The sequence below is a fragment of the Labrus bergylta genome, chromosome 4 (assembly GCF_963930695.1).
Source record: "Labrus bergylta chromosome 4, fLabBer1.1, whole genome shotgun sequence".
Classification (NCBI taxonomy): Eukaryota; Metazoa; Chordata; class Actinopteri; order Labriformes; family Labridae; genus Labrus; species Labrus bergylta.
The window spans coordinates 33,093,520-33,105,627 of record NC_089198.1 but is presented as its reverse complement, the minus strand read 5'-3'; the positions used below and the strand labels follow the sequence as shown (position 1 = coordinate 33,105,627).

Genomic DNA, 12,108 nt, shown 5'->3' with positions numbered 1-12,108 from the left:
TTCTTATAAGGGGAGGGTTTGTAGACAGACTAGAGACATATTTTTGTTGATATGTGACCTTTAATGTGTGCTGCAGTTAGCACAAGGGGCGTGGCAACAATTTTAGGGTTTGACCAGCTCTAGCTCACTTCTGAGCATGCCTTGGCTCAAAATAAACAGCACAATATCTTCTCGCCCGTCACAGGAATATTCTGGCTAAAATTCAGTACAAAGGAAGGAGACAGAACAGCGCTGTCCATTTTATTAAACAGTGAAGTAATGAGGTAGGACTGCTAGAATATTGTGATTTCTATAGATTTGTATCATTTTGTGTAGAGAGAACAGGAGTTGTAAATATGAGTGATGTTCTGATTTTGAGCAGTTTTTTTTTCTGTGACTGTTGTCCTGCTTTGTGCTGCATTACCAGCACATCTGTTCAACAAGCTGTTCATCATTAGATCATCTGGATTTTCAAAAAATAATCCCTCACAAAAAGTGGAGAGTAAAAGGGTTCAACAGGAAGAAAATCTAGGATATGATTTATTGCCTTGACAAAATGTTTTCATGTCACATCATCAGTGGTTTCTGAAAACACGGAGCGGGACCTTTATGTGACTCTGGGACACACACAGCATGTGTTGTTGTGTTGTTGTTGTATTGTTGTTGTTGTTGTTGTTGTTGTTGTAGTAGAGCGTTCTCAGTGACACAATCACACACAAACAAACATCTGTCTGTCTGACCAGACTTCACTCACCTCACAGAAAACAGAGTTATCACCCCCCCCCCCCCCCCCCTTTTCCTCAGACGTGCAGCTTGTGTGTGTTGTTGTGTGTTGTTTGTTCAGAGCCAATCATTCACAGTAAAACACTGAAGTCACAAAGTCAACTCCACTGGCTCCAAAATAAGTCTGCTTGTTTAAGAAGTCTATGAGAAAATGAACCTTCTTCTCTGTTGATGCTTTTTATTTTCCTCTTGAGCATCAGTCATTTGTAGTCTGATGTTTTTGTAAATTATAGTGCGATTATTTTCCTGCCAGCCTCCTAGAGTTAATTTTCTATACCAAGTCAATGTGAACCAATGTCGGAACGTGGCAGGAAGTATTTAGGCAAATTAACCCCCAGTGTGCTGGATGGATTAGTGATGTTTTTATCCCACCACAGACAGTTCTCCTTCTCTGCTAAGGTTTCTCTGCTTAATCTGTTATCATTATAATTTAGGACTTGGACTTTGACTACCATTTCGGTGTAATGGTAACGTCATGTCCTGCCTCCTCTGCCCCCACCTTCCTCTGCAACAGGGTCCGTCTCCTGCTGTGTGCAAGTTGATCTGTAAACAAGCAGCTCAGGGAGATTCTTCAGGGGCGGTTAACCTTCCAGTCCATGTGTGAAGACAGCTGTAGTCTACATCTTAAGTACAGTGTTTATGAGATGGGAGTGGTTCTTATGTGCTACTGCACGGTGGTGCACTGGTTAGCGCTGTAGCCTCACAGCGAGAAGGTTCCTGGTTTGAATCCCTGTCTCTCTGTGTGGAGTTTGTATCTTCTTCCTGTGCTCTGGAGTCCAAAGACATGCTCATTGTTTGCTCTAAATTGTCAGTAGGTGTGGCTGTTTGTCGGTCCCTGTGATTTACGACCGCTCCAGGGTGTAACCCCGCATCTTGCCCAACAGGTGGGATCGGCTCCAGCGACCCTGAAAAGGGATAGAGATAATGGATGGATGAGTTGGTCCTTACAGCTCTCTGTCTATATATATCAACATTTTGAGTATAGATAATGGGAGCAGAGAAACATTCTGACTGAACAACTATTATTTCTATATTCCCAAAGCGTCAGTGTGTTTTGTCAGATCAAACATTCAGTATGTAGAACTGGCAGTTCTCCTGAGCACACCTGAATTTAGCTACATTTCAAAGGGGCTTCTGCATTGTAATGACATCAATAGCTTCAGCAGACCTTGGATTTAGCTGTTTTTTTTTCTCTGTTCAGAGGAACAGGACTTCTGTGGGAACAGAGATATTAAGTTGAAAGGAAAATCCTCTCATTGACAACCCAGCAAAACTCCGACAGGCCAAGTTTGCAGATTTGGATGTTTTTTGAAGAGAGTGAGAGAAGAAGAAGAGGCTGAGAGTCAGCATTCTTGTTTCTCATTGGTATGAGCAGGAAAGTAGGTTTTAAAGAAGAGGGAGCTCAGGAGCATGGCCCGCTCTCGGAGAGTTATTGGTTATGATAAGAGGATGTGCAGTGGTGGCTGTGCTGCAGTGCTCACTTTAACAAGAAAGAGCCACACACTGAACTGCAGATTCTCCTCCTTATTTTAAGTCGCCGAATAAAGGGGAGAGAGTGTTTGTGCTTTTTCTACGTTATGAATGATCAATCAGTCAATTTTTATTTGTATAGCGTCAACTCATAACAAGTGTTATCTGGAGACACTTTACAAAAAGCAGGTAAAATACCTTACTCATTGTCTTTTAACATTACAAAAGCGCAGTTAGAAGACCATACTCATTGTTATGTTACAAAGACCCTGATGATTATTTGATCCCTGATGACTGATTGGTGTGTTCATGAAGAGTGTCTAAAGACATCTGTATGATTGACAGCTACAGTATCAAACTGTTCACTGCAGATTGATCACTCTTTAGGCAGACATCCCCAATATTTCATCATTCAGTTATTTCAGCATCCTTTGAACGTCTTTGGTGCCGTTATTGTATGCCTTGCTGGATACAGGGACTCTGCCACTCAGTGGAGACCGTAGACTGTATAAAGAATGACGTCTCAGTGACCTCACCTGTTGGTTACCAGAGGAGAATTTTAAAGCCAAACATTTGTGGTTGCCATGTCAACATGCTGTCTCAACCTAACTTTTCGATCAGCCTATCACAGGCAAGAAGGGGGAATCTGAGATTGGCCTTAAGCCTCCTGGAGAACAGCTACAACACGAAATATATATCAAAAAATATTCACCAGTGGCTTATTGGGCATCAAACATCAAACATGTTTATTTCTGGGCATTTGATCATGGGGTGTTAATGGGACTTCCAGGGCCTTTGCAGCCAGCCTCAAGTGGACACTCGAGGAACTGCAGTTTTGTACACTTCCGCTAATTTTTTAATTACGGCCCTACACAGATGAAACAGAAAACAAGTAGCTGGTGTCCATCAGAGAAATCCTCAAACTTATCCCAGCTGAGAGGTCATCAAACTGGACCCTGCTCAGCCTCAAGTAGCTGGAGGAAGCAGGAAAAGTGAATCAGATGAAGTTCATGTAGAAGGAGCTCTGGGGTCCTCCTGGTGATGTCATGAACCAGACATTACATTTGTGATGACAATGAGGGCGTGACGGAGTGGGTTGAAGAAGGTACCTAGAGTGAGAGATGAGACACACAAGATGTTTGTCTACTTTTTCCTCCTGATCATAATAAATTCCAACAAAAACGGTCCTGCTGCATCAGCGAGAGTCGTCAACAATCCAAATCCAGTAAAAGTTTCAATCCAAACACATAAAGATCCATGTATTGATTTAAAACCGCTGTTTACTCTACCTCAGTTCATGCACTCTGACCTTCCAGCTGACACTGTGACATGCCTGTGAGTACGAGTGCATATGGTGATGTTTGCGATGTAAAACAGAATGTGTCTTTAGTTAAAATGACTGCAATGTGCTTCTAATTCTGATAGATAGCCAACTGCATTTTCCATTACGCTACAGATAGCATCAAGCTATATTTCATGTGAATCCCCAGTGCCCATGCATGTAGATATTAGGATGTGTGATATCAGGTGTTAACTGGCTGTTTGGTGTGAGGCCTTGCTGTTTTTATTGCTGTTTTTATTACAGCAACTTACAACACATACAACACAACGATGAACTGACACAGCCGGGCAGAAACACAGAGACTAAATAGACACAGGGGTAATCAGGTGAGGACAATCAGTGCAATCACACTGGATGGAAACACAGAGGCAGGGAGAAAATACAAGAAACACTGAGGACAACTACAAACTAAATCATGAAACACTAAGACACACAGAGAACTCAAGAAAGTAACATAACCACTAGAACAAAGAAACACAAGGACAAGAAACTACAAAATAAAACAGGAAACACTAAAGACTAAACTATGAAACATTAAGACAAAAACACTCAAGGGAAACAATAACCACAAGGAAACCTAAACTTTGAAATAGACAAAATACAAACTAAAGACTGAATCATGACACAAAGTGCAACAAAATGAGTCCTCAACAGGAAGCTATACTCTCTGTTTTCTAGTTTAACAGATTCTCAGTGATCACACGTCCATCTCTCGACAATCTGTCACATCCAGAAGGCTGTTACAAATATAATCTTCGTCTGTGCCATGGTTTACACACCGCATCATTCTAATTACATACCTGCCTGGACTATAATCAAATAGTCTGCCTGTGGGAAACAAGAGCAGGTTTCATCACACAGCATATCCATCATGAAACAGGTAGAATCAGGCTGACAAAAGAAAAATATTAAAAACCTCACATAAATCCAGCCAGAGCCTCTGAGATCAGCTTCCACAGGTGGGAACACACACACACACACACACACACACACACACACACACACACACATACACATACACACACACACACACACACACACACACACACACACACACACACACACACACACACACACACACACACACACACACACACACACACACACAATCAAAGGCTTCACCCTAACACCTGGCCTGGAGCTGGAGGAGTGAAGCAAGAATGAAGGCATGAAAGGTGAACAATGATCCACAGGAGGTGGAGAGACACAGACAGGAGAGAGAGAGTGTGCAGGTCATCTGTGCAGGTACGAGAGAGGACGAGCAGCAGAACTCAGGGCACATCCGATAGATGTGGACTCCTTCAGGCACAACACAAACTCTACTTTCTGCTCCTTGTTCTTCCTTCAGAAGATTCTTGTTTTGTCTCTCAGCCTTGAGCTCTGTCTTTGTTTTGTCTTTCTGTCATTGCTCATCTTTTGCCGCCGTCTTATATAAACCTGTCACTGTGATCCACTCATCTGTCCGCCCTTTTACCCCTCCCTCCGTGTACCATCAGAGGCTCCTTACTAACAAAGATATGTGGAAACTACATCAGAGAGTTTAAATTTAAACAGGCTGAAGTGAACCTGAAAATCTCTTCAAACAATCAAAACTACATTTACATAACTCCATGCTCTGCTAGCTAAAAGCTCTGGATGCAAAGTGAAGTTCAGAGAGGTTCTCTTTTGTCTCTTTTTTTTATTTTTTAACATGAGCCTCTTTTAATCGACTTTTCCTCAGGGTACAGATTCAATCGATATGAATTTCTGATGATGCTCAAAGAGTGAGGGTGCTCTCACACTGTGAATTTCCCCTGAACATTACCTGCTGAGTTCACACATTGGCTCATCCCGAATTCTTGCGAACATATTTTGACGGGGCCGGCAGGAGAAAAATGCATCCCTTTTTCATTTCCACCTGCAGCTCACCTCAAAGATTTGTGGAATCTCGTTTCAAATGTGTGTCAGTGATTAGTGCATAATATGTGAAAATATCCTTACTGACTATCTCTCTCAAACATTTAGCACCTCCTCCACCCTACTGAATACTATTTATTAACAGTATAAATAGGCTGTGGCTCAGTTGGTAAAGTCAGCCGTCTTTCTACGGCGTCTGGGGTTCGATCCCCAGCTCCTGCAGCAACATGTCCGATGTGTCCTCGGGCAAGACACTTAACCCCAAGTTTCTCCCGCTGCTTTGTTGGCGGCGTATGAATGTGTATGAATGGATGAGTTAATGCTGATGGACTCTTTACTCAGCAGCCTCTACCATCAGTGTGTGAATGTGTATGAATGGATGAGTTAATGCTGATGGACTCTTTACTCAGCAGCCTCTACCTGAATGTGTAGGTGTGACCTGTGGGAGTAGTCAGAAGATTAAGTGAAGTTAATTTACAATTTACCATAATACATACTTGTGTTATTGAAAGACAGAAATGTGAAAATGTGTCTCATCTAATTCATTTTTGGTTATGTGAATTATTTCTAGCAGACACGCTGAGGAGTGACTGGTATCCATGATAAAATAACATGTCCTCACTTAATGTGCTGGAAACAGTGAGCTGTATCACTGCTAGATAGGTCAAGAAGATCAAGATTTAATTCTTTGTATGTCACAAGCTGTTGACTGATGTTATGATGAGAGGAAGTTAACCTTCATTTTGATGCGTTGACCTGCAGCTCCAGTCGGACCAGGACCACGGAAACGGTCAAGTGAAGTACGTTTTGTCCGGAGAGGGGGCGGGCACCATCTTTGTCCTTGACGAGAACAACGGTGACCTGCACGCCACGCGCCGTCTGGACCGAGAGGAGAAGTCGTTTTACATCCTCAAGGCCACGGTGACCAACAAACAGACGGGAATCAAGCTGGAGCCGGAGACCGAGTTCACTGTCAAACTCCACGACATCAACGACAACGAGCCCCAGTTCGACAAAGAGGTTTACACGGGCAGCGTGCCCGAGGGCTCGGATATCGGTGAGACTTGAACTGTGCCTCGTCTTTAATAAGCAATGAAAGCATCGAGGGGATAAACTGAATGTTTTTATGCGTCTCTCAGGTACGTCGGTCATCCAGGTGACAGCCACAGATGCTGATGACAGTATGTATGGAAACAGCGCTAAACTGGTGTACAGCATCAGCCAAGGTCACCCGTACTTCTCTGTGGACCCAAACACAGGTACGTTACCACATTCACTGTATCACTTACACTCCAACATGATTAACATTAATTACTAAACAATCTCATAAACTGAAGCTATTTTAAATCCTTTTATAAAATAAACCCTCGGGAATAATCCCTCAGCACATCATTTGTGTCTGATCGCCGTCTCTGAACAATTAAAATAAACTTCATTGTTCCTGCAACCGACCGGCACCTGAGAGTGTAGGCTGGCTGTGCACGGCGTGCCCGGTTGATCATGTGAAAATAAACTATTAGGACGGGGACGGGGACGGGTTGTTAGTTCAGCTCTGACCATCTTCAATGTGTAGGAAAATTTGAGGTGATTGAACCAAATGAAACTTGTATTTTTAACATTTTTATGATGTTTGGAGCATGAATTCGTGAGATAATGACGTTTAATGTCCCCGATAAACGCACTGTACTTTCATTTAGCCAACTGTTAGCAACCACCTTTAAGGACACTCTTTTGCTTGTGTAACCTTATTTCAGGCATCTAACCACCAACCTATTAAAAAAACCTGTTGAGTTTGAGACAAACGACCCCATGGCGCTAAAATGCTAATTTACTTCCTGGTTCCAGGATGTATTTCTGTGGCGCCCCATAATGAGCCAGGTCTCACCTGGATGGACTAACCTGGATGAATAAAGGTTAAATAAATAAATTAGATGTTATCTCAATCTGTGACAGGCGTCATCTGTCAATCAAAAAGATGGTTTTAGTCACGTCCTTTATATTTGTGGCCATGAGGAAAAATCATACTCAAGGCGGAGCAACAGGTTTTTAATAATACATCCACAATGTTTCCCTCTATGCAACCGGGGAGTAGTGGTCTTTTTCTAAGGGAGGAGGTTCTCTAAGAAACAGGCGTTAAGACAGTTTCAATTATAACATGAACTGATTAATAATTTAACATCTACGTTTGCATAATCCTAACTCATCTCAAATTTAAACCATAACAGCAAACTTACATCATGTTCATTAACCTTTTAGTCATTCAGAGTTTTGGGATCATTCTTAATCACAGGGAATGATATTTAACAGATAATTTAAAAAGGAATATGGGAGGGGGGTGGAAAGCAAACCCAAATCATCTCATTGTACACCACAAACAATATAGCCTTTGTTCATCTCCGTCACTCTTCTCTGAAAAGATGAAGTGGATGTTTCACTGCCAACAACATAAATTCAATTAGCATTTTAATGAAAAGGTAGCTTATATTATTCCAGGTTTACAAAAAAAGGTGCCCACTGCTGTCTGCACCCACATAATCAAATAAAGAATCAAACTTCAAAACCAGCTGTAACCTGCAGCTGTCTCTATAAGAAATCCATGTAATCTGAAATCAACTGCTTTTCTTTGAGCTTTAAAGGTCACATATTCTCCTCCTCTTCAACCAGTTTAAATAAGTCTCAGAGCTCCTCAAAACATGTGTGTGAAGTGTCTTGTTCTAAATCCACTCTGATCCTGTATTTGATCATGTCTATAAACCCCTCTATTTCAGTCCTGCTCAGAACAGGCTGTTTCTGTGTCTGTACCTTTAAATATGTAAATGAGCTGTGTCTGACCACGCCCCCTCTCTGGAAGGGCTTGGGTGTACTCGGGCTTTCTCGCTCCATGTCCTATTGTTTAAGGTGAGAAGGCAGACTCAGAGGGCAGAACATACACCTAGCTGTGGGAGTGTCACCCACCTGGGGGAGGGGCTACGGGAAAATCTCCAAACGGCCTGTTTGAGCACACATTTTCTGAAAAGTGGAGCAGGTAAAAGACGGAGAGGATGGTCTTTTCTCATCATTGGGGGGTTTGTAGACGGACTAGGGACACATATTAGAGTTAGAGGAACATGGTGAATAACATGTGACCTTTGAAAACGTAGCGTTTAGTCAGATGTTGGTCAAAGAGGAGCTGAAGACTGATCAGTGTGTGGAAAGAAAATCAAGAGAAGGATTTTGTGTTGTTTCTGTTCAGGAGTGATCCGGACCGCCCTGGGTCCTAGGGACATGGACCGCGAGCAGAGGGAGCACTACCAGGTGGTGATCGAGGCTAAAGACATGGCCGGGCAGAGAGGGGGGCTCACCGGGTCCACCATGGTCAACATCTCCCTCACCGACGTCAACGACAACCCGCCTCAATTCACCCAAAGTAAGACAGCTGCACTCACACAGGATTGTAGGGTTTGGGATCAAAAAGGGGGCCAGGATGCTGTTGTTTTCTGTCATATGTTAAATATGTATCGCTTATAGTCAGGATTAAATGCTTGTAGTCGTGGAGGGTAAAGTTTCTTTCTGATTTCAGTTAGCATCGGCTCTTAACTTCACATCGAACATCAGGATGTGGAAATGTCAGAGAGTTTCTATCCACTAATCAAACGTGCCCTCAGGAATAAATAAGGAGTTTCTTTTTTTTAATGAGAAAAGTTTTATTGATTTATTTCCAGGGTAATAAAACTCTGGTTTCTGAGTGTGAAGCTAACTGTTGGTTTTCAATTACACAGAGTGCAAAGAGAGCCAAACAACTTTTCAAAGTCAATCAGACTATTTCTCTTCGCTGATTTCACTGCATCACAACTTGTTCATGCTCTGACAGCTGCTGCGGGAAGTCTTTGAAGCTGTGCTAGTTCAAGTTGAATCAGCCTGTTTGCTGTCAGTCCAAAACTTCACACAACAAAAAACAGAAATCTCAGTTGATATGCTGAAGTTTAAGAGGCCGTGTTTCCAAAAAGCTTTTACTGCTTTCTGCAGTCATTCATAAGAGGGCTTCATGCAATACAAGCAAGAGAAGTACGTCAGCCTGAGCTCATCTGTGGGGTTGGGTTTATGGTGTGTTCAGGTCAAGAACAGCACAAAGACAGATTTCAGCCAACGTGTGACTAGCTTTTTACCATTACTGTTTGTTTGTTGATGAGGGAGGGGTCATAGGTCACAGACACTGGACTCCGGGCCTGAGTCACTAAGAATGAATTACGGCCGCTAATAGCTCCGAACATTGTGCACCATTTGCTCCCTCTATCTGCTCCGTCTCAAGATCTACTTCACAAAGCAAGAAGCTCGAATGATACTCAAGCACAAACACGCCCATATATGGTCGTCCTGCTCTGTTCACTTTGCTCTTGTTTTTTGTCTAAATGTGAAGAGAAGCTGTCGGCACCTTCCCTCTGCGCAGAGCTGAGCTGTAATGCTGACGGAGCTGTTTTGTTCACATAAAGATGATGAGCTGTGAGGTGCAGGGAAACTTTTTCAGGGTTTATTTTGATGCCTGACTTGAAAACTGTAGTTTGAGTTTCACCGTTTTGAACAAAACTTCTTCTCTGAATGGAGCCAGAAAGAACCCGACTGATTCAGCCTCATGGTTATATTAATAACAGCTGTGCCAAAGTGATATTTACAGATTTTACATCCAGATATCTTTTTTGAAAGGGGCTGTTAATGAATGATAATGGATCAGAGACTGCTTATGTTCTAGGTGCATTTTGGCTATGCTTTGTTAATTAGACGGTGTCTTTTTGATTCCTTTTCACCATTCACAGATAAAAATAGTTTCTCACAAACTCTCACAAAGTCATTGTGTCCATCACAGCGGGAGTGACGTTCACTCTCATCGTGTCGATCCATTCACAGTCCAGCTCTGACTGCTGCGTCCCGCGCGCAGCTGTTCTCGTTCTTTCAGGGGAATTAAACAGCCAAAAAGCCTTCTTAATTAATTCAACTTAATTAATCCTTAATCACAGGAGCAGTCTCACTGTAAACACGAGGGTTTGCACCCTGCTGTGTTTCATTAGTCAGGGGGAGAAACACTCTGATGCACTGTCTGTTAATTAAACATGTGATATGTATATTTGATCGCCCGGACATGCACTGATCTGTGCTGCAGCTTCTGATTATTTCAATGATTGATGACTCTGGAGAATACGGGTGTCATTAAGTCTGTGATGTGTCCGGGGAACACTCTGACCTACAGTCCATAATCTAAACACAGATATAAAACAGAGAAAAGTAGAATATCATTCAGTTTTAAAGTTTAAGCTCAGTCAATGTATGACATTTTAAAAACTGATGAGTCATTTTGGATCCACCACAAGATGTCTGTTAGATCAAGTCATTACAGTTGAGTGGCCTTTTTTTTCTTTTCACCTGTCAGAAGAGACTTTCCCAGGAAGACTGCAGAGAGCCTCATGCCACTGATTCCCATGGCAACAGAGCCCACTGTCGTCACCAGTAATGCATCAGTTAATACGTTTCATTTATCAGAGCTGATGTTCAAAGTCAATAAAGACTCACCCTTCCCTTCATGGCTTTCTCTATTAGTGTACATGTTTTGAAAGATTAAATTAAGATTTAAAAACGAAAAGATTTAACCATAAATGTTTGGGATCATTCTGGTAGATTGCTTCAGTCTGCAGTAATGAAGCTTTCATTCTAAGTGTTTGAAGAAGAAGAGGCCTTGAAGTCCTAGTCCTAGGGTTCAGGAGTGTAACGACAAGAGGATGGCAGGCATGGCTGTTCCCAGATGTTTCCCAGCCAAGTCAGCCTGGCGGTTCTGGAACTGCTCTTGGCCTACACAAAAGGAGCAAGACACAAGCAGCTCACGGGGATGATGGTGGTGGACGCAGATCAAGCCTCCTGCTGGATATGGAGGAAGGCATGAGGAGGAAAGCTGGAAGCCAAAGGAGCAGCTGGGAGCAGAGAGTGTTGTGGTTAAGAGTGGACACACTCAGCGATGGTTGGGTACCACCTGATGACATCTGCTCCCAGCCGACGGCTTACTGGTGCCTCGTAGCTATCCAAAGATTACAGAACAGAAAGGATGCCAACAAAGAGATGTGTTTGTCAAAGTATGAAAAAAAACAGAAAGAGCATTTTCATTACATTACATTTCTTCTTTTAAGCCACCAGACCCGAGCACTGTTTTAAAGGGTTACTTTGGATCATACATAAGGATGATATTTAAGTCCCTCCTGGATCTGTGTGAATTAACTATGCACATACTGTTGTCCATGTTCGGTTGCTCTGATTGGCCCAAACTTTGTAGAAAAGTGACATAACGTCTTCTAGATTATGCAGAGTAACAGGAGCTCTGTCTCTGGGTAAAAGATGTTGCGGGTGAACTTTTAAAATGTCACAGTGAGTGTAGACAGGATGCTGGCGAGGCAGGCACACACTACCCCGAGGCCTCTCAGCCTCTCGGGCTTCAAAGGTTTACTGTGTGGATATTAGCTTGTGGTAATTCAATGAAATATACATTTGTTTGGGAATATCCTCTAATGCACATCTTAACCTGAAATGACAAGCAACTCAAAGTTGCCTCTGCATTTTATTTCATTTTGAGTGTCTCAGTTGATATTAAGCTCATATGCTTCATATTTAATTATTCATTT

The 12,108-nt window shown here is 42.5% G+C and overlaps 1 protein-coding gene across 1 annotated transcript in view; it reads left to right on the top strand.

The window, feature by feature from the left end:
- The window catches only part of cdh6 (cadherin 6), an 81,347-nt gene that overhangs the window by 34,355 nt on the left and 34,884 nt on the right, over positions 1-12,108 (top strand). Inside the window, exons 3-5 of the mRNA XM_020651788.3 lie at positions 6,233-6,527; positions 6,610-6,729; positions 8,703-8,876. Coding sequence (XP_020507444.2) covers positions 6,233-6,527; positions 6,610-6,729; positions 8,703-8,876 — 589 coding nt within the window. The remainder of the gene's footprint in view (positions 1-6,232; positions 6,528-6,609; positions 6,730-8,702; positions 8,877-12,108) is intronic.